General features: G+C 33.8%; 1 protein-coding gene and 1 long non-coding RNA gene across 4 annotated transcripts in view; both read left to right on the forward strand.

Moving 5' to 3' along the window:
- The window catches only part of KPNA5 (karyopherin subunit alpha 5), a 42504-nt gene extending 32175 nt beyond the window's left edge, over positions 1-10329 (forward strand). For 2 of the 3 annotated variants that reach the window (XM_040474467.1, XM_040474466.1), the window contains exons 12-14: positions 451-578; positions 3570-3748; positions 6875-7062. In XM_040474467.1, coding sequence (XP_040330401.1) covers positions 451-578; positions 3570-3748; positions 6875-7062 — 495 coding nt within the window. Of the gene's footprint in view, positions 1-450; positions 579-3569; positions 3749-6874 lie in introns of all 3 variants that reach the window. The other variant, XM_040474465.1, reaches the window with a different exon arrangement.
- A 4720-nt stretch (positions 10330-15049) lies between these two features.
- LOC121029960 (uncharacterized) lies at positions 15050-22965 on the forward strand. The gene is made up of 3 exons (XR_005790004.1): positions 15050-15671; positions 16217-16349; positions 21153-22965. It is a non-coding gene; the product is annotated as an uncharacterized LOC121029960 (long non-coding RNA).
- The last annotated feature ends 920 nt before the right edge of the window (positions 22966-23885 follow it).

Here is a 23885-nt window from a genome sequence, read left to right on the forward strand (position 1 = left end):
TCTCCTCTAAAATAATAACATTAATTTGTAGGAGTCTAGTGAGGAATTGTATGTGTGTGTGTGTGTGTGTGTGCGCGCGCGCGTGTATAAAATTGCCCACAGTGCTGGACACATATAGCTACTCTTTAAAAAGGATGGATTTATATTAGTTTTAAATAGGTAGTGATCTTCCTTTCTAAGCTTTTAAGTAGTGATTTATTAGGATCTTACCAAGCTTCTTGAGTCAAAAATTATCCATTTTGATAAATTATCCACCTTGTACTTCATCATATTTAAAATTAATATTCTGTTAATATATTCTCCAATCATGAAAGTTTGTTGAAAGATTAGAAAGATTATCAGAGGTATTTCCAAAAAGCCTGACATTTTAAAACCAATGAGTCTCTCCACTTACTAATATGTTTAAAACAGTATTTGCATTGATTATGCTGTATCATTTTTCCTCCTCAGGCTGTTATAGATGCAAATATTTTTCCTGTTTTGATTGAGATTCTTCAGAAAGCAGAGTTTCGCACCAGAAAAGAAGCAGCTTGGGCTATAACTAATGCAACATCAGGAGGCACTCCAGAACAAGTAAGGTATGATAAAAATTTTTTTGATATTTTTTAAAATGTCAATAGAACTAAATGAAGTACTAAATACATTTTATTTGTTGATGAAACTAAAACATTATTTCTAAATCAGTTAGTAAGCATTTTAATGTGAAATGAAAACATTTGTTATATTAGGTATATTCATTCACAGGTTTTTCTTTTTTCATTAAAGGATAATAACACCATTCTCTTTGACAGACTGTATTTAAAAAATCAGAGATTAAAAATCTGAAAAAGGACAGTCTATATTAATTTGCAAATTTTTTTAGACCATTGAAGTCACATACATGTAATTTTATTATATAGAAATGGCTAATGAATTTGAGCATCCCTTATCTAAAACACATTGAAATAGACATTTATTTGTATAGTAATGTTCTCCTAACTGGTTATTAGCCTTATCTATGGATGGTATCTTTTATTTTTCATTACTAGTATTCTTTCTTTCTTTTTTATGATAACTTTTTGAATCTAAGCCTTTTATTGTTTATTTACTTGTTTATTTTACTAACAACATAAATAGGTACTGTGGGCTTTGAAGTCAGGATGCTTTCAAATCCTGTTCCCTCAGTAAAAGTTGCATGACCTTGACAAAGTCATTTTACCTGTTTAATCCACAGTTTCTTAATATTTTTTTAATTTAATTATTCATTTTGAGAGAGACAGCAAGCAGGGGACAGGCAGAGAGAGAGAGAGAGAGAGAGAGAGAGAGAGAGAGAGAGGATCCCAAGTAGGCTCTGCACTGTCAGCTTGGAGCCCAACATGGATGGGGCTGAATCCCACGAACTGTGAGATCATGACCTAAGCCAAAACCAAGAGTCAGACACTTAACTGACTGAGCCACCTAAGCACCCCAGTTTCTTCATTTTTTAAATGAATTTGATTAGCAGATAGTACTTATGGTAATATCTTGATAATTAAATGTAATTCATACATTTAAATGCTTAACATGGTGCTTAAACATTAAGTTCTCTACTAAGATTAGCTGCTGTTATCATTATTATGTGTAATCATCACAGCTTTTACAATCAGAATTCTTGAGTTTCTTTTTGTCTTGTGCATTTCCCCCATAGCAAGGTTCTACTTTGCACTTGTCTAAAAGCCTAACTTTCTACAGAATCTTCTTGTTCTATGGATTTGTCTGGAAACTCAGGACTTTTTAGGTTTCTTGAAGTGCCTATTTAGGAAGTATTTTCTAATTAGTATTTGATTTATTTCTTAATTTATAAAAGAAGAAGTCAGTCTACTAGCTACTTTACAAATCACTGAGAAGATTTTGTCTATTATTGCCTACACTTGTACTATATCTTGCTGTCTTAGATTTATATTTCTACATGTTGATAACATCTCTCCTTATTTTCCATTCTACTTGTTTCATTACATTTCCATTTCATTATGTTATGAATATAAGCAGTAATAAAACAAGATCTTTCCTTTGTTCTAGCTTGCATTTTTTATGTACTAATATTATTTTTATGTGCTTTGGGTACCAAAGTTTCTTTGTTCACCTATAAATAGTTGTGTTTTTTCAGTTTATATTCATTATTATGTCGTCCATATGTAATTACTTAGATTTATTAGTGTGAATCAAGTGTCCAAACCAAGGTGATTATTTTTCTAACCATTTTCACCATTTCATTAATTCTACATATATGGGAAGAGATCTTAGATTAATTTCAGCATGCATACCACAATATTTATTGAATATCTGATATTGCCAGTTGTGCTACATCATTTCAGTTATTGAGTGTCAGGAGTATATCAGGTACTTTCATGTATTTTATGTCCTTTAACTTCATACCTCTATGAGATATTCATTCAACAAATATATTGATCAATTTTAGTATGGTATATGGCAAGTGAGTGCTCTAGTGAAGGTATATACTTTTTTTAAAAAAAGAGAGTGGGGGGGGGTGCCTGGGTGGCTCACTCGGTTAAGCGGCCGACTTCGGCTTAGGTCATGATCTCGCGGTCCGTGAGTTCAAGCCCCGCGTTGGGCTGTGTACTGACAGCTCAGAGCCTGGAGCCTGTTTCAGATTCTGTGTCTCCCTCTCTCTGACCCTCCCCCGTTCATGCTCTGTCTCTCTCTGTCTCAAAAATAAATAAAACGTTTAAAAAAAAAAAGAGAGAGTGGAAACTAACTTTATTGAATTCTTAACTGTATTTTTACAGCAACACTCTGAGCTTGGTACTGTTATTATCCCCATTTAAAGATGGGGAAACTGAGGCACAGAGCAGTCACTCAAAGTCACATAACTAATAAGGAGTGGATTTGGCCCTTGAAGTCATGCATTCTGGCTTCTGCACATGCTTTTTTCCTTTATGCTTAGTGGATGTTTTGCCAAGTGAATAAATCAGTTACTTTATTTTATAGAGAATGGAAAAGAGCTAATAAAAACTAGAAAAGGACAAAGTATTAAAAAATGAGTGGAATAACTTTTGTGAATATTATATGTTAAAATTATTCACAACAGAGCCTGTTTTGCTCCTAGAAGCCTTCTGTGCTTCTGAAACACAGGAGATACCTTAGAACATCAGCTACAATTGTTTTTGTGGGAAATTTGATTTAAATGTCCCTCTTTCCTCTCCATTTCTGCATACTCCCATGCGACCCTGATATGTGTACATAGGCTCACCTTTAAAAAAAGAAAAAAAAGCACCTTGAAGCCACTATTCTTAGTATTCATATTGCCATGCAAAAACAGACCCAAGTACCAACTTGCTTATGTGTATCTTTTTGTAATATTTGTAATATCATTTATGGCTAATTATGTTAAATGAGAATAGAGTAAAAAGAAGTTTCAGGTTCCTATGTAGATGAATATTTAAATGTTTTCATGTTTGAGTTTATATATGAGTACTTTTCTTAATTGTTTATGTAACATTTCACTAAAGAATATTTTCCTATCATTGTTGTAAATATTTAAGTCTTTTTAAATTTTTTTTCCTCTACTTTTTTTTTTAATTACTCTGAAGGTATTTGGTAGCCTTAGGTTGCATTAAACCCCTTTGTGACCTATTGACTGTTATGGATTCTAAAATAGTCCAAGTGGCTTTAAATGGACTTGAAAATATTCTACGTCTTGGAGAACAAGAATCTAAGCAAAATGGAATAGGCATTAATCCATACTGTGCTCTCATTGAAGAAGCATATGGTAAGCAGTCAGTTCAAAATTTATCATTATAGTCAATTCTTTTTGTTTTTAATTGCTGTTTAACATTATGTTGGTTTTAGGTATACAAGATAATGATTCAATATTTGTATATGCTACAAAATGATTACCATAGTAAGTCTAGTTACCAACCATTATTGTACATAGGTATAAAGATTTTTTCTTGTGATGAGCACTTTTAAGATTTACTCTCTTAGCAACTTAATAAATATGTAATAAAATATTCTTAACTGTATAGTCCCCATACTGTACACTATATCCCCATGACTTATTTATAACTGGAAGTTTGTACCTTTTAACCTCCTTCATACCTATTTTGCCAACTTCTTCATGGGCAACCACCAGTTTGTTCTCTGCCTCTAGGAGCTTGGCATTTGTTTTTGTATTTTTGGATTTGACATATAAGTGAGATCACATGGTATTCGTCTTTCTTTGTGTGACTTATTTTATTTAGCATAATGCCCTTAAGGTCCATTTGTGTCGCACATGGCAAGATTTCATTCTTTTTATGGCTGAATAATATTTTATTATATACATGTATACCACAATTTTTTAATTCCTCTTCCATCAGTAAATACTTAGGTTGTTTATATATCTAGGCCACTGTAAATAGTGCTGCAGTGAACATGGGGGTGTGGGTGTCTTTTCTAGTTAGTGTTTTTGTTTTCTTTGGATAAATACCCAGAAAAGGAATTGCTAAATTATATGGTGGTTTTTTTTTTTTTTTTTTTTTTTTTGAGTAGTTTAATTTTTTGAAAGCCCTCTACACGGTTTACCATAGTGGCTGCATCAGCTTACATTCCTACCAGCAATGCACCAGGGTCCTGTTTTCTTCACATCAGTGCTTGTTATTTCTAGTCTTTGAGAACTGATTCTAACAGATGTGAGGTGATATTTCATTGCAGTTTTTATTTATGTTTCCTTGATGGTTAGTGAGGTTGAGCACCTTTTCAACCTGTTGGATATCTGTGTTCTTTGGAAAAATATCTATTCAGATCCTCTGCCTGTTTTTTAACCAGATGGTTTGTTTTTGGTGTTGAGTTTTATGAGTTATTTATATATTTTGGGTATTAACTCCTTAAAGTATATGATTTGCAAATATTTTCTCCTATTCTGTAGGTTGTCTTTTCATTTTGTTGATGGCTTCCTTTGCTGTACGCAAGGAAGAGTAACCTTGCGTTTTAGTTTGATGTAACCTCACATGTTTATTTTGACTTTTGTTGCCATTGCTTTTGGTGTTAAATCCAAAAATTGCCAAGACCGATATCAAAGAGTTTATCAGCTGTGTTTTCTTTTGGGAGTTTTAGAATTTCAGATCTTACATTCAAGTAATCCATTCAGGGTTTGTTTTAGTGTGTGGTATAAGATAGTGGCCCAATTTCATTCTTTCGTATGTAGCTGTCCAGTTTTCCCAGCACCATTTTATTTATGTTTATTTATTTTTGAGAGAGAGAGAGAGAGAGAGAGAGAGAAAGAGTGAGAGAGAGAAAGAGTACAGGGGAGGGCAGAGGAAGGAGACACAGAATCTGAAACAGGCTCCAAGCTGTCAGCACAAAGCCTGATATGGGGCTTGAACCCACAAACTGTGAGATCATGACCTAGCCGAAGTTGGTCACTTAACCCACTGAGCCACCCAGGCGACCCCCCAGCACCGTTTTTTTTGAAGAGATTATTATTTCCCATTGTATGTTACATTCTTTGCTCCTTTGTTGTAATCTGATTGATGTTATATGTGGGTTTCTTACTGGGCTCTCTATTATGTTCCATTGATCTGTTTTTATGCAACTAAGTTTTGATTATTATAGCTTTGTCATATAGTTTGAAATCCAGGAGTATAATGCCTCCAGCTTTGTTATTTTTAAGATTGCATCTGGCTATTTGGGGTTTTATGTGGTTCAGTACAAATTTTAGGATTGTTTGTTTTATTTCTGTGAAAAGTACCATTGGAATTTTGATATGGATGATATTGAATCTGTAGATTGCTTTGGATAGTGTGGACATTTTAACAGTACTAATTCTTCCAACCCATGAGCACAGAATATCTTTCCATTGATTTGTGTCGTCTTCGGTTTCTTTCATTATAGTTTTCAGTGCACAGGTCTTTTACCTCCTTGGTTAAATGTATTCCTAGGAATTTTATTCATTTTGATGCACTTGTAAATGGGATTATTTTTTAAATTTCACTTTTTAATGGTTTGTTATTAGTTTATAGACATGTAGTAGATTTTTGCACTGTTTTTGTATCCTCCTACTTTACTGAATTCATTGATTAGTTTTAACTATTTTTTTGGTGGAGTCTTTAGGATTTTCTATTATAAAACCATGTCATCTGCAAATGATGATAGTTTTACTTCTTCCTTTTTGAATTAGATGCCTTTAATTTCTTTTCATTGCATAATTGCTCTGGCTAGTACTTCCAATACTATCCTGTAATAATACAATTGAAGAGGTTCATCTGTAATCAAATGAAAAGATTTTCAGTATCACTGAGACTTGTGTGTAGATTGTTTTTCTTGGAAGCAATGAAATGAAGTGCTATAGATTCTGCTTATCTTGTAAAAATAGACATTTTCAGTTTCACTTATAGGTTGTACTTTTGGTAAATTATATAATAGATGCGCTGGATTTGCAAATAGTATTCATTCCATATTGGTGTCTTCTGGTTCATTCTCTGAGATAATGTGTGTGTGTTAGTTTGCTCAGCTTTTGGTGTGTTTTTGTTTTGATGCTTTCCATTTTTGTGCCTTTTATTTAGCATAATTACTTTGGAAAGGACCTGTGGACTTACATAATCTAAAACTGTCATTTTAAAATTGAGACACTAAATTACAAAGGAACCAAACTATTTGGGCAAAATCACACAGCTAGCAGAGTGAAGACTGTGATGTTTTTACCCCCAGGCCTGTGCTGCTTCCTCATACCGCACTGCCTCATGCTCTCATTCTTAAAGTTTAAGGCATAAATGGTGTTAGCTATCAGTATATGCAAAAATTAGATAAAAATAACAGCCCATTGCTAGTGAACTGACAGATGCTGTGGATTCATTATTTCAGTTCAAATTTATGTTGAAACCTGTGTAACAATTTTCTATATATATGTATATAATAGGTCTGGATAAAATTGAATTTCTGCAAAGCCATGAAAATCAGGAAATTTACCAAAAGGCTTTTGATCTGATTGAACATTACTTTGGTGTAGAAGAAGATGATCCCAGCATTGTACCTCAGGTGGATGAAAATGAACAACAGTTCGTGTTTCAGCAGCAGGAAGCACCAATGGAAGGGTTTCAACTTTAACTTGGTGGGGGAAAAATTAATGGCTAAAAAGGGTAGTTTCAGATATCTCTTCTTTGTTACAGTGTCAGTAGGAATGTTTGGTGTGTTTTTACTTAGAACAGAAAAGAAAAAGTTGATGCACTTTTAAAAAGCAAAACAAAAGTTTCCATTCGGATGCAATCTTTTGTTATAGTTTTGTTTTTATTTTGGTGTACCTGTATTTGTGTTTCTGTTGTTTTATCTATTTTTTGTATCTACTTGTGAACAATTAAGTACATATAAAATTATTTAATAACTTAAGCTTGAAAAGGAGAACTTTGGTAAAGTATTACATAATGGTTCTGAATTTTTTCTAGCATCTTGGAAACTGCGCATTAGCAGTTTTGCGTTAGCAGAATTGCATTCTGGCAGTAAGTCTGACATGCCCAATCTATTAAATCTACCTCTATCTTGAAGCAAAAACAAAAAAGCTTCAGAAGCATGAAATAGTGTAAAAGCTAAATTAGAATGTGAAAATATCTGTTACCTTAAATTATAAATCACTGTGCTGTAGGTTATACTTTGCAAAAAAAAAAAAAAGTTACAACAAAAAACCTGTAAAATTTGTTTATAAAACATAGAAGTATTGTACTGATAATCAATTAAAATGTGGCAATTGTGAAGAGAAAAGCTGTTCTTCATGTTGAACACATTAAAATGATTACACAACATTTAAATATTTGTTTTTAACATACAAATGCTATTAATATTATTATATTTTGTATTTTGACCAAATATGCTACCATTTTTGAAATAGTGTTTTATTATTTTTTCACTCTTCATTTTAAAAAGCATCATGATAGAGATGCCATCATGAATCTAAAGTAGTGCTGCATAGCAAAATAATACTGTAATTCTTTCTCTGATTTTTCAGAGCAGTAATTGAAAAGTTTCACTTTCTGTGTAATAATAAACTTGGGTACTTGAATGGCAAAATTATCCTGAAGAAATCACCTTGTTATGTGTTAAATTTTATTACATGCACTTAATGTTTGGACACTAAAGGATGACACTAGTGAAAATTGCTAAGGATTCTTTAATATAGTTGAAATCTGTATTAGGGATTTTTTTTTTTTCATAATACAGAGAGGGTCATACCGCTGCTTGTTGTAAATCAGTGTATTAGATTACATTTGTAGCAGATCGGTCAGTATAATGTATCTGTTTTACCTATTAACAGCAAAAACCTCTTCAAACTGTGAAGCTTTTAAAAAAAAAGTTTCAATGGGAAAATTCTATTTATTTATAGATACAGATGTATATGGTGTCTGTGTGTTGTTCTCACAGTGCTGTACTTGTTAGAGCTTTCTAAGCAGATATGGTACTGTTGAACTGCAGTCTTTTCATTTATGGTTATATGCAGGCCATTTACATTTCCAATTATATACCTAAAATACTTATTTAAAAATTAGTATACAACTGTCTTAAGATGGGAACTAAAGCATTTTTGATATGATCCATAGTCTATTCTGTAAAGAAAGATTTCATTTATGATAGCGTTTATAATGTTTCTGCTGGAAATCAGAGGCATGTTACAAGAAGAAAATGTATATAGGAGTACTTTTAAAACTTAGTATGACACTTTGTAAATTATGTATCATGAAACCGTGCTTTTGGCAAGACACTTAAAACCTACAGATATAAAATACAGGTTTAAATGGTGTCCATAATGCTGACTGTATCTGCCAAACCTCTTTTATATATTAAGTAGAGGATTGTATCTGTGCCCTTTTTATTGTGGTGGAAGTTATAAAGTTGAGTAAAAAAAGGTTTTTGTTGTTGTTGTTGTGTTATGTGTATTCAAAAGAACAGGGTAGTTATATCAAAGATTACCAAATTGATGGTGAATTTATGAGGTAAACTCTTTGTGGTACAGATGGTTCTAAGTATCAGGTGACAGGGTATTCCACTCTTTGTAATCAACCGAAGTTAATAATGCAGTATAATTCATAAACTAACCAGCTGTGCCTGCTTTTATTTTGAGGACCCTGTAGTCATATTAATGAATATCAGAGTCAAGTCTTTCAAACAAAGTAGTTCTTATGAAAGGAAACATAATATATGTGTGTGTACACACCCTCACACATAAGATGATTTTTGAGGGGGCAATTTTTAAATTTTGCCAGTGAAACCTTATATCTCTGAATACAGAATATGACCATATTATAAGCATCTAAATATAAAATTATATTTAGATCTGTTACTTGGATAATTAATTTGATTAGATTTGAATGCAAGGAGTAGTATCTAATAGTTGGGACCAGCTATTGACATGGTGATCTTTATTGAACCAAGACTAGCAAATACTTTGTTATTAGAATTTTTAAATACATGTCAACTCCTTTCAAATATAATTTTTAAAATGCTTCAAAATATATTTTCATTAGTATTCACTGACCTTTATGGAAAAAAAAAATTGACTTTCTTTCCTAATAAGACTTCTTATATTTAAATCCAAGAGAAACTGTGCCAAAAAAAAAAAAAAAATTAAAACATGTTATAAAGGGGAATGCATACAACATTAATGCAAAAAAACAAGAAAATACTTGAAAGAGCCTTTTACATTGATTTAATTAAATTCATTGTTTCATTTTGTCTGAATTTGAATTTTTACTAGTTAATCTATGCAATTATGCTTACTTGTTTTATATTTGTAAGTATTTGACTCACTAGCCTGGTGTTTTTAAACAAGTTTCATTTTGAAAGGTGTTCCTAGAACTTAATTTTTAATGTCATTTTGTTCACTTACTGGTAGCACCAGAACAAAAAGCTGGAAAAACAAAAAAAAATCTGCTGGCACAGAAATAATATCATTTGGTAACTGTAAAACTTACTTGCAAGATAAAGGTTGATTTGTTGAATAAAAGACTAAAAGAAACATTACCTTTGCCTTCATATTTTTTCTTAAGAAGGAGCATTATGGAAAAGGTAACTACTACAAAGTCTAGTGAGTTTTTGTTGCTGTTCTGAATTCGGCAATCTCCTGGCTGCTTGTGAAACTGAAATCAAAGTAATTGTTAACCTTTACTCTTTTAGTTCATAGCATTACTGTTTTATGAAATGTGACATATTAGGAGACAATGTGCTAGGGCTCTAAAAGGATAATGTGTCTTTAAATTCTGACTGGGGTGTGGGATGAAGGGAGGATATTCTTGTCTAACTAAATAAACCAACATTTGAGCAGTATGCAATATTATGAAATGTTACAGCACTATATTAAAAATAATAAAATACTATTTTACAATTGCAGTTATATAAATGTGTCTATTTTATTTGTTCTTACTGATGCTATTGTATTCTTATTGGAGCAAAAACAGATGCCCTCATGATTATAATTCCATCTACTTTATAAAAACCATTAAGAATGTTGTTTGTAACCTATCTGATAAAGCAGTATGTTGCCTTTATTTTAGAACTTACATATTCTGCTATACATTAGATGTGTTTTTGTATTTCAAGCTTTGGTAGTTTCACGTGTTTTGAGATTATTTTTTTCCTTTTCTGTTATTTTAATGCAATACTGTGCATTTATTTAAGGGGAAGAGTTTTAAACCAGATAAATAGAAATTGGAGGGAATGTCCAGTTTAACTTTCTTAATGTACTCTGGGACACATGGTCCACACCGTAGCCAAGCCTAAGCCTCCCTAGCTTAGAGCTTTTGTTTCCTCCTGCTGCTTGTCTCTTTGCCTGGCTTCATTTCTTTCAGTATTTGAAACAATCACAGAGTAGCGAAAGGAATTGGATCGGTTATATTTAGAGCACCTTACTTTCAGTAAGGCAGTCTGCAATTTTAGTGGCAAATGAATTTCTTAAAGTGCAATGTAGAGGTCAAACAATAGACTGTGCCATTCCCTTCCCAGAAATTCCTAAGTATATCCTTTAATGATGTGTTTGGTCAATTTAATGTACGTTCTTTGATTTTCTTTTCATTCATATTTGAAGAGTTGACTAAGTTCAGTGAGTACATGATTCCCTGCTTTTAGCACATCAAATAAATTTTATATTTCAGTAGTTTAAGTTTTAGGAGACCTTTACATCATATCATTATTATTAGCACTTTAACATTCCAATTTTCCATTTTGTTATGAAATAAAACTTTGAAATAATCATACTAGCTGGAAAGCACCACCAGAACTAAAATGTTGATTGGGGGCAACCCCACCAAATAAACAACTTGGAATGCTCAGTAGTTAATGCACAACCATTTTAATTTGGAGACAGTAGGCAGTTTGATGTGTAATGCCCAAAAGTGCCTACTATTTAAACATTGAGTGTTTTACTACTGTTACTCAACACAGTGTTGGAAGTCCTAGCCTCAGCAATCAGAGAACAAAAAGAAAAGGCCTCCAAATGAGCAAGGCGGAAGTCAAACTCACTCTTCACAGATGACATGATATGCTATGTGGAAAACCCAAAAGACTCCATCAAAAAACTGCTGGAACTGATAGATGAATTCAGCAACATTGCAGGATATAAAATCAATGTACAGAAATCAGTTGCATTTCTATACACTAATAATGGAGCAGCAGAAAGAGAAATCAAGGAATCAATGCCATTTACAATTGCACCAAAAAACAAAATACCTAAGAGGTGAAAACCCATTAAATACCAAAGAGGTGAAAAATCTATACACTGAAAACTGTAGAAAGCTTGTGAAAGAAATTGAAGACACACAAAAAGGAAAACATTCCATTCTAATGGATTGGAAGAACAAATGTTAAAATGTTGATACTACCCAAAGCAATCTACATATTCAATGCAATCCCTATCAAAATATCACCAGCATTCTTCACAGAGCCAGAACAAACAATTCTAAAATTTGTATGGAACCAGAAAAGACCCCGAATAGCCAAAGTAATGTTGAAAACAACAAAAACAAAGCTAGAGACATGACAATTCCAGACTTCAAGCTGTATTACAAACAAAGCTATAATCATAATGACAAGTATGGTACTGGCACAAGAACAGATACATAGATCAGTGGAACAGAATAGAGAGCCTAGAAATGGGTCTACAAACATATGGCCAACTAACGTTTGACAAAGCAGGAAAGAATAGTCAGTGGAAAAAAAGACAGTCTCTTCAGCAAATGGTGGTGAGAAAACTGGACAGCGACATGCGGAAGAATGAACCTGGACCACTTTCTTACACTATACACAAAAATAAACTCAAAACGGACGAAAGACCTAAACCTTAGGAAGCCATCAAAATCCCAGAGTTGAAAATAGGCAACAACCTCTTTGACCTCGACCACAGCAAATTCTTACTCAGCATGTCTCCGGAGGCAAGGGAAACAGAAACAAAAATGAACTTTTGGGGCCTCATCAAGATAAAAAGCTTCTGAACAGCAAAGGAAACAATCATAAAAACTAAAAGGCAACCAATGGAATGGGAGAAGGTATTTGCAAATGACATATCAGATAAAGGGGTAGTATCCAGAATCTATAAAGAACTTGTCAAACTCCACACCCAAAGACCAAATAATCCAGTGAAGAAATGGACAAAAGACATGAATAGACACTTTTCCAAAGAAGACATCTAGATGGCTAACAGGCGCATGATAAGATGCTCAACATCGCTCATCATCAGGGAAATACAAATCAAAACCACAATGAGATGCCACCTCACACCTGTCACAATGACTAAAATTAACTCAGGTAACAACAGATGTTGGTGAGGATGCGGAGAAAGAGGCACCCTTTTGCGCACTCCTGGTAGGAATGCAAACTGGTGCAGCCACTCTGGAAAACAGTATGGAGCTTCCTCAAAAAGATTAAAAATAGAACTGCCCTACGACCCAGCAATTGCACTATGAGGTATTTAACCAAAGGATACAAAAAGGCTTATTTGAAGGGGCACATGCACCCCAGTGTTTATAGAAGTGCTATCAACAATATCCAAATTATGGAAAGAGCCCAAATGTCCATTGACTGATGAATTGATAAAGAACACGAGGTATATGTATACAATGGAATATTACTCGACAATCAAAATGAATAAAATCTTACCATTTGCAACAGCATGGATGGACTAGAGTACGTTATGCTAAGCGAAATTAGCCAGATAAAGATAAATATCATATGATTTCACTAGTATGTGGAATTTGAGAAACAAAACAGACGAACATAGGGGAAGAGAAGCAAAAATAAGAAAAAAACAGAGGGAGACAACCCATAAATGTTCTCTTAAATATAGAGAACAAACTGAGGGCTGCTGGTGGAATATTGAGTGGGGGGATGATGGGCTAAATGGGTGATAGGCATTAAGGAGGACACTTGTTGGGATGAGCACTGGGTGTTATGTGTGCCTTCGTTTTTTTATGTCATGTTTATGTATACCTAAAATATATAGTTTCACTTCCCTGTTTTTGAAATGTATAAAATGGAATATTTTATATATTCTATGATTTTTTAGCTCAATGTTAACAATTTTTGAGATACATCCATATATACATATACCTATGGTTCTTTTTCTTTGCTGTATACTATTGCATTTTGTGACTACATCATGATTATCTGGTAAGGCAAGTCTTCTGTTTTTCAGGATTGTCATAGCTCTTTGCATTTCCACATAAAGAATTCACTTCTTAAATTCTGTGAAAAGCCCCATAGGGATTTTGGCTGAAATTGCATTTAATCTAGAGGACAATTTTGGAGGAGTTAACATCTTAATTATACTTTTACTACTCATTAGCAAGTTATAGCTTACCATTTACTTAGAGCTTCCTTGCTGTATTTCAAAAATCTTTTTTTCAGTTTTCTTCACAAAAATCATTCACATCTTTTAAGTTTACTCCTGGGTAGGACCCTCATGTTTTTCATTGTTGTAAAGCATTTCTTGTTAACTAAAAATTTCCAAATTGTTCCTGGGGTATAGAACTCCAATTGAATTTTGCATATTAATCATATCTAACAACCTTGCTAAATTAGTTCCAATTTGTAGATGATTTTCGGGTTTTGTAGATAATATTAACTGTAATGACATTCATTTCAAATCCTTGTTTCTGTTTCTTGTTGCATTAAGTTATGACCTCTAGTATGATATTGATTAGAAGTAATAGTAGCAGGCATTTTAAACTTGTTATTATTTTCTTAAATGCATTTAATGTTTCACCACTGATGATGTAGTAGGTGAAGTTTGTATTTGGAGATTCTGTGTTATCAAATTTGCCCACTCCTTAAAATCAATACCCCTGACATTTTCATGGTCATTTGTGGACATTGTGCATAGTGGTGAAAAAATCGAGTCACCCAGGACACATGTTACCAGCTGAGGTTGAACAAAGCAATGCTCTGCTCTCTTTTTTCAGCCTTCATACTACAAACAGCTATCCTTTCATGACCTATTTAGTGCCATGTGTCTTGTGTTTTTTTGTTGTTGTTGATTTTGCTGTTTAAAATGGCCTCCAAGTATATTGCTGAAGTGCTGTCTAGTGCTCCTAAGTGCAAGAAAACAGTGTGACTGCTTTCTATTTATTTATTTATTTATTTATTTATTTATTTATTTATGTATGTTTGTATTTTTTTTACTGATTTGTCTTTTTTTTTTTTTTTTTTTTTTGAGAGAGAGAGGGCACAAGTGAGGGAGGGGCAGAGAGAGGGAGAGAAAGAATCCCATGAGGGGCAGAGAGAGAGAGGAAGAGACAAAGAAGTGGGACTCACCCCAAAGCAGGGCTGGAGCTCACGAGCTCACCTGATGCAGGTCTCGAGCTCCCCCAAGTGGGACTCACAAACTGTGAGATCATGACCTGAGCAGAAGTCAGATGCTTAACCAACTGAGCCACCCAGTAGCCCCTTGTGAGTGATGTGTCTTAACAGAAAACACATTTGTTACGCTTTGTTGAGGCATGAGTTACAATTCTGTAGGCTGTGAGTTCAATGTTAATGAATCATATATATATATATATATATATGTATATATATATATATATATATATATAGTTTTTAAAGAAAAATACCTATAGAATAGGGTGTGTATTGTTTGGTTGACAAACATATTACCAGAGGTTCACAGGAACCTAACCCTGTATTTCCCCTAGGAGTAATGATTCAATACTTGCTAATTCAGTGTTTGCAGCAACTTTATACAATAACTACCATGAATAATGATAACTGACTGTATGTTTTTTGTAGATAACTTCCATCAGATCTAAAATGTACTCTTTTTTCCCTAATGTTAGGTTTTTATTTTATTCTGTTTTTAACCTGAATGGAGTTGAAATTCATCCAATTTTTCTCTGCATTGTGAATAAACCTATGGCTTTCCACTGTTAATATGTTGAAAAATAGACTTTCCAGTATTGAATCTATTTTAAGATGTACCCAATGTGTCAGTTATCATTTTATTGCTTTTAAGCTCCAAATGCACCCTTCCCCAACCTACTTTTTGATATTGGTCCAGGACCTCGTAAACATTTCTCCTTTGTCAGTAGAAGGCCCTGGAAGGACACTGAAGGAGGAAAAAGTTTCATGACCTATTCCTAGTTTGCTTTTCCTAGCTTTTGTTCCTATGATGCTCAGCCACTGTGCAGAAGACTACAGCAGCTCACCTCCAGCCTAGTGTCAGTGCTACTTCTGCTGGCAGCTTCCTGGTGAGTTTCATTGGCACCTCTAGTCCGCTTCCCAACCAGTTCAGTGGCACTCTCACAGGCAGCCCACTGGAGACTTACCCCAGTGACCCACCTCGTTTTCTAGCAAGTTGCACAGGCTCCCAGTAGGGGGTGTCCCAGCTAGTTTCACTGGTGCCCCAGCAGGCTTGCAGGGAGCCTTGCAGGCATCCCAGTGGGCAACTTCTCAGTGAAATTAGCCCTTGGAAGCAACTTTCTAGGGAGCTCCTCCAGCAACAAAACTGGTTAGTTTTGTTGGCACCTCAGTGGACAGTTTTCTGCTTGCCAGCCTCAGCCTGAGACACCCAAAGAACTTTTCTGCCATCCAGTAATGCTACATACCAATGAGGTCCAAATCTTAACCTTGCTGGAGGGAGACCTATTCCAAATTGATTACTTCCTTGGATACTGACTTTGCCTCAGACATAGGGGCTGTTCCCTACATATCCTGTTATTTACCAGACTTCTCTTTACCAGGAGTAGCCAATCCCTCATTACTAATCTCTTTACATTAAATTGTCCCTGTTCAGTTTTAGGTGCTGACAGCACTCTGGCAACTATGTGAACATTCCTAAAACACACAAGTGACACAGTACAAGAAAGGCAAAGATTCTCTTTGTGCCCAGGGAAAGCAGCGTTATGACGGGAAGCAGAGTGGCTATGGTAGGTAGACTAAGCCAATTTTCCGGAAAAATTATGAAACTACAAAGAAGATTGTGCTGAGGCTTGAATGTGTCTAGCCCAACTGCAGGTCTAAGAGAATGCCGGCTATTAAGAGATGCAAACATTTTGAACTGAGAGGAGAAGAGAAAGGACCGAGCGATCTAGTTCTAAGCTTCATATTTTGCTATATTATGAAGACAATAAAATCTTGATGTAATGTTCACCTCAAAAATTTTTCCTGTTCAGGTATCAAGGACATGCTGTTTTCTTTAAAAAAAAAAGTTTTATTTGAGATATTCACCTACATACCATACAATGTATCCACTTAGAGTATACAATTCAGTGGTTTCTATATTCATACAGATGTGTAACTATCACCATAATCAATTGTAGAACATTTTATTTTGTGACTCACTTCTTTCACTTAACATAAATGTTTTCAGTGTTTAGTCCATGTTGTAGCATATATTGATATTTCATTCCTTTTTTATTACTGAATAATATTCCATTGTATGGATATAACATTTTATTTATCCATTCATTGATTGATGGACATTTGGGTTATTTCCACATTTTGGTTATCATGAATTGTCCCCTTTATCCAATAACCCTCTATGTTTGGTAATATTCTTCGCTCTGAAATCTACTTTGATATTAATATAGCCACTCTTACTTACTTTTGTTTTAGCATAGTATATCTTTTCCATCTTTTTACTTTTAATCAATTTCCTCCTTTATAAAGTGGGTTTCTTGTACTTATCTACTAATCCAAGATATGGATTTTGCTTTTTTATTCTGAGAATCTCTGCATTTTCATTGGAATGTTTATAAATCATTAACAATTATCATGATTATTGATTTAATTTAGACCTAACTATTTGCTTTTTGTCCCTTTTTCTTTTCTGGTCTGCTTTTGCTTTTTCTACACAGTTTTGGATTAGCTAGGTATTTTTTAGTTTTCCATTTCATCTCCTTTGTTGACTTATTAGCTGTAACTCTTTAATATTTATTTTTCATTTTTTATTGGTTGCTTTATAAAGGATTTAAAATAGCCATTTTTCACTCTGGCTACTTTCAAGTAATACAGAAGCATATAACATATAACACTGTACTTTTGAGCACTTGAGATGTGGTAGTACCACTGAGAAATCGAATTTTTAATGTTATTTTATTTTAATAAAGTTAAAAATAAAAACTGATAACTTTACTTGGTTATTAGAAAACCTAAGTATATTTGGAACAACTTAGGTATGGGAATTTTTGTTTTGACTATACATTTTATGAAGTGTAAATATAGACTATTTCCAATCAAAATTTAGTCTTTGAACCGAGATGTAAAATCCATGTTGGGTCTCAAAGATTTAAAAAGGAAAAAGTAATATAAAATATCTTATTAATTATTTTTATATTATGGTTACTTGCTAAAATACTATTTTGAACATACTGAGTTAAATTCCATTAAAATTCATTTTACTGATTATTTTTACTTTTTAGCATGGCTATTAGAAAATTATAAATTTCCTATGTGGTGTTATTTTTCTGTTTGACAACACTGGTATAAGCAGCTTGAGTACAGTATACTTCCGTTGTCTCCTTCTCTGCCTTTGTCCTGTTGTCATACATTTTTCTTCTCTATATGTCATAAACTCCCTAATACATTTATTGTTTAGCCATAAATTTTTGCTTTAGTCAACTATTCTTAAATTTTTTTTAATGTTTATTTCTTTTTGAGAGAGACAGAGACAGAATGTGAGTGGGTTAGGGGCAGAGAGAGAGGGAGACACAGAATCCAAAGCAGGCTCCAGGCTCCGAGCCATCAGCACAGAGCCCGATGCAGGGCTCGAACTCACAGAGCTGTGAGATCATGATCTAGCCGAAGTCAGACGCTGAACTGACAGAGCCACCCAGGCACCCCTTTAGTCAACTATACTTAAAGGAGGTTTAAAAATGTATGAAGTTTTTTATATTTGCCTGCATAGTTACCATTCCTAGTGCTCTTCAATTCTTTGTGTAGATGTAGATTTCTATCTGGTATCATTTTCCTTATACATGAAGGACTTTAACATTTTTGTATTATAAGTTTGCTAGTGGTGAATACATCAGCTTTTGTATGCCTGAGTAAGTCCTTACTTCATCTTCATTTTTGAAGATTTTTGTTGGATGTAGAATTTTAAAAACATTTTTTTCCCTTTAAGATGTTGCTCCAGTGTCTTCTGACTTGCCTTTACCTGATAAGAATTTTGCTGTCATTCTTATCTTTGTTCCTTTGTAAGTAATGTTAACTTTTTCTTTGACTGCTTTAACATTTTTTTCTTCATCACTGATCTTAAGCAATTTGATTATGATGTGTTTTTGTTTGCCTTTTTTCATGTTTCTTGTTCTTGCAGTTAGCTGAGCTTCTTGGGTTTTTGAGTTTATAGTTTTCATCAAGTTTGGAAACATTTCAACTCATTTCTTGTAATATTTTTTCAATTCCAATTCCATTTGTATTAGGCTGCTCAAAATAGTCATACCTCTAATACTGATGCTTTGTTCATGTCTCTCTCTCTCTGTTTGTTTCATTTTGGATAGTTTTCATTGCTTTGTCTTTTTTTCTCTGCCATTTATTTATTTATTTATTTATTTATTTATTTTTTAACATTTTTATTTATTTTTGAGACAGAGAGAGACAGAGCATGAATGGGGGAAGGGCAGAGAGAAGGAGACACAGAATCGGAAGCAGGATCCAGGCTCTGAGCCATCAGCCCAGAGCCCGACGCGGGGCTTGAACTCACAGACCGTGAGATCGTGACCTGAGCCGAAGTCGGATGCTTAACCGACTCAGCCACCCAGGCGTTCCTTCATTGCTTTGTCTTTGAAGCCACTAATCTTGTCTTCTGTTGTATCTAATTTGCTCTTAATTCCATTAGTGTATTTTTCATGTCAGACTTTGTATATTTCCTCTTTAACAGTTCTACTTGGGTCTGTTTCATATCTCCCATATTTCTTCTTATGCTCAAGCTTTTCTGTACTGTGTTGAACACAGCAGGTATGATTATAGCTGAAACGTTGTACTTATCTGCTAATTCTAATGTGCTCTGTTTTTGTTTTTCTTCTTTTTCTTCATTATGGTTTATATTTTCCATTTGCATGCATTCTTTTCATGTCTGGTAATTTTGTGCTGGAAACCAGGCATTGTGAATTTTACTTTTTTGGCTATTAGATAAGGATTTCCTGCATATATTCTTAAGCTTTGTCATTGGACACAATGAAGTTACTTGAAGACACTTTGATCCCTTACAGTCTTGCTTTTAAACTTTGTAAGGCAAGCACAGAACAGCCTTTATTTTATTCCTGAGGCAATATCATTCTGAGTACTCTGCTAGTCTGCCAAATATGAGAGTTTTTAGTTGGGCCAGTGGAACTCAAACCATTCTTGGCCATGTGTAAGCTCCAAACAAAAAATTGTTTCTCCTTATTCTTTCAACTGGTTCTTTTCATGACCATGGGTAGTGGTCACTCAGCTCAGGTGTCTAGAGTTCTCTACACAGCTTTATCATTTTGGTTCCCTACCCTGTGAAATCTAATTGTCTTATCTTCCCTGGCTTCCTGACCCTTCTCTTCAACTCTGAGAAAATTCTAGGCTCCACCTAGGTTTCCTGTCCACACCCTGCAGTCTTGAAACTCTCTAGGCAGTAAAGTGGAACAATTACAGAGCCCAACTAACTTATTTTCTCTTTTTCACGGATCACTGCCCTTCATTGCCTGATGTCCAATGTCTGGAAACTGTTGTTTCATGTTTTTGTGCAATTTTTCAGTTGTTTCAGGCAGGAGAGTATATCTTATTCCTGTTGCTCCATTTTGGCCAGAGCACAAGATGGCATACTAATTCATAATGTTCTTTTTAAAATCTCTGGCTTTAATCCCTGTTATCATTTCTAAACTGTTTTCTTGTACCTTTTATCTCTTATCTTGACGACTCTGCCAAATTCAGTTACATCAACCCTCTATATTCTATGTTTTAATTTACTTCATTAGTTTCTGCTGTTTTATAATTTCCAATCTTTTATTCCCTTTGGGTGTATTCTATATTTCTGTTTCTAATTTCTTAGGGATGTTTAACACATTTGTTATAAACCTTTCATTCCTAAGAAATGCATATTGAGGCTGTTAATTTACTTTGAATTACCACTTCAGCTGCATTTCACAGTTTTGATACATAGCTTTTTCTTATCATTCAATTCTAAGCATTTTTAAACTTCTACTATGATTTATTCTTTGATCTGTGAATCATTTAGAAATGTTTTAAAATCCTCAAACTTTAAAAAAATTGTGACAATAAATGAACAAATAAGTAAACAAAAACATTATGCCATTAATTTCTAAGTTGGGATAGGATTACTCTTATAGTTTAACAGTTGGTGAAATGTGCTTTATGTTTTAGTATATGCTGTTTTAGTGAATGTTTCATGCATGCTAGAAAAGAATGTATATTATTAATTGATTCACATTTTTAATATATTTACGAGTCAGTGAAATTTGTCAATTTCTAAGAAAGATATGTAAATTTCCCAAGATAATGGTGGGTTTGTCCACTTTTTCCTTGTAGTTCTGGCAATTTTTTATGTATTTAGATGCTGCATTACTTTGTGCATACAAATTTATAATTGGTATAATATTTTTCAAGTTCAAATGAGAATTGGTAAATTTATGTGCCAAAAGAACAGAATAGTTATTACAAAATGTTAGTTTCAGATTATGTGATAACTGAATTTGAATAAAACAAACTAGTTGAAACTTAGCTGAAAATATTTTATTTTTCAGTTGTTGTGGGAACAATGGACCTTACTGCTGAAGGCTGAAGATACAGAAGCCCCATTATGCCAAGATGAAAATGTGATCACAGTGAAGGTTCAATCACAGCTTTTCGTGGTGAAGTCTACACCAGCGCACTAGAGAATGGCCACTATCCAAAAAGGCAGCCAGTAGATAGAATGAAAGAGTACAAAACCTTTGGTCTAGGATTTACTAGTGTTAAAAAGAAAAATAGATGACAGTGAACAGGTTGGTTAATAAAATGATGTAACTAAAACCAAGCAGAAAACAACAGAAGAAACCCTGTTCTCAATCCCTGTTCTAGGTAACTTCACTGTAAACATCTTTGGTGAAAGCAGTTTCCCTTCAGACATTTTCACAGCACAACTAATGGGCTGTCAGCAATTTTGCCGTAAATGGTAGAATAACTGGTTGATAGTTTGGTTTCATTCTCTATTGACCAATCAACCACGTTTGGCAAAGTTAAAGTATTGAAACTAGATGTCCATTTGTTTTCATTTCTCCATTGACAAAATCCCCATCTTTGTATTCTATATATCTTAGTCCTCATAATGGTCTATACGTATTCTGTTGTTTTAGTTGTGTACTTTGTATACAGTATATTACTGCTTTCAATACATTCTGCATATCTTTGTCTTCTCTTACCAGAGTTTCTTTTCTTTATTCTGACTACTGATATATCTGGATTCATTTTGACCATGTTATTTTGTTCTGTTTCCCCTTTTTTTTCTTTCCCTTTTTCTCTTTTCTCCCCCCTTACTACCTTTTGATTAATTTCATTCATCTATTTTTTTAAGAATCTTCCTGTTTGAGAGTTCGTATTTTCCTGTTACCCTAGGAATCTTAACATATATATTTAACTCAACAAAAATCTAAATAGTTTTGCATTCCTGTCAATCAATGCAAGAACCCTACTCCTCTACAATTTATAAGGTAGTTTTTTTTCTTTCTGAGCCAGAAGTTAGATATTTTTAGGATATACCATCAATTTTTACTTTAAGTATTTTTACTTTTTTTTCTTTTTCATCCATTCCTTCTCGAAGCTTAGACCCTCCACTGGAGATTGCTTTCCACATTCTTGTCCTTCACACATAGCCTCTTAGCTCACTTATTCATTTTCTGATATGGCCAGATATCCCAGGATCATCTTATATATTTCCTGTACCACATCTGGGATCAGCCATTTCCCTAAGGAGGACTCGTTTCTGTTAGTATGAAATGATATTTGGAAATCAAGATCTGTGTGCTAGGAGCATACAACTACTTGGTTGCCCATTGCTAACTAGGCCTTTTCAATGTACAGACCTAGGAAAAAATGTATTTTGTAATTACTTACGCTTAATCAATGTATATGAAGTTTTCTTACCAATATCAATATTATTGTTAATAATATGCTTACTGAAAACAGGGGTTTGGTTTTTGGGTGGAGGAGGAGACTTCTTTTTAAAGGTCAAATATATCCCACTAGAGATTTTTAAAAAACACTTGAAATATTTACTCTCCATGTGCCAACTTGATACACAAGTTTATTCATTTGATTTTGCTTTTAAAAGTTGATTGCCTTTTTTAAAGAACGTAATGTTTTTATCATTATGTGAGACATCCATACTGTCTAAAGTAAAATATATAAAACAAGATATATTCAGAAAAGTTTAGCTTCTATCACTGTCCTCTCCAACATATTTCCTTCCTTGTCCTATAAGTCACATTAAAAATATTTTTTTCAGTTTACCTTTCCATTTTTTTAATGTTTATTTATTTTGAGAGAGAGAAAGGGAGAAAGTGCATGCAGTGGGAGAGGGGCAGAGAGAGAAGGAGAGAAAGACTCCCAAACAGGCTTCACGCTATCAGCACAGACCCTGACATGGGGCTTGATCCCACAACCATGAGATCATGACTTGAGCTGAAATCAAGAGTTGGATGCTTAACTGACTGAGCTACCCAGGCACCCCAATCCTTCCATTTTTTAATGTAAAAATACATTTACATATTTCCTCCCTTTATTAAACAATAGCATAGCACACATGCTTTTCTCTAATGCACTTTTTTCACTCAAGTATATTCTGTAGCTCATGACATAGCAGAATACAGAGCTCTTCATGCTTTACTGTACCAGCATAGTACTCCATTGTGTGGACATACCATTATTTGTTCAATTAACCCCTTAGACATTTAAATTGTTTTCAGTCTTTGCCACTGTAAAGAGTGTGGCAATGAATAACACTGTGAATTTCTAGCTCAATAAATATATATGCAATGTTGCTAGATATTGTCATATTTCCCTTGTGAGGACTTCCTTTCTCACTACCTTGGAAACATAGGATGTTGTTCAAGTCACTTTTCTTAAAAGCAGCTTTATTGTGGTATAATTTCTATACCGTAAAATTCACCCATTTAAGTGTAAGGTTGCGTTTTCATAAATTTACACAGTTGTGCATTACTACAATCAGTTTTAGAACACTTTTATCACTTCAAAAGCTTCTGTTGTGTGCTATTTTAGCCAAATATTTGGTATGGGTTTATTGGTGGGTGGGCATAACACAGATGGCCTAAATTCTGACCCCAAATACATATGATAAACTTTTGGTTAGTTTTTTTTTTTTTTTAAGTTTTATTTATTTTGAGAGGGGCAAAGACGGCACATGTGGGGGAGGTGCAGAGAGAGAGACAGAGAGATTGAGAGAGAGAGAGAGAGAGAGAGAGAGAGAGAGAGAGAGAGAG

Source organism: Herpailurus yagouaroundi, unplaced genomic scaffold (assembly GCF_014898765.1).
Source record: "Herpailurus yagouaroundi ecotype Mexico unplaced genomic scaffold, PumYag 139, whole genome shotgun sequence".
Taxonomy (NCBI): domain Eukaryota; kingdom Metazoa; phylum Chordata; class Mammalia; order Carnivora; family Felidae; genus Herpailurus; species Herpailurus yagouaroundi.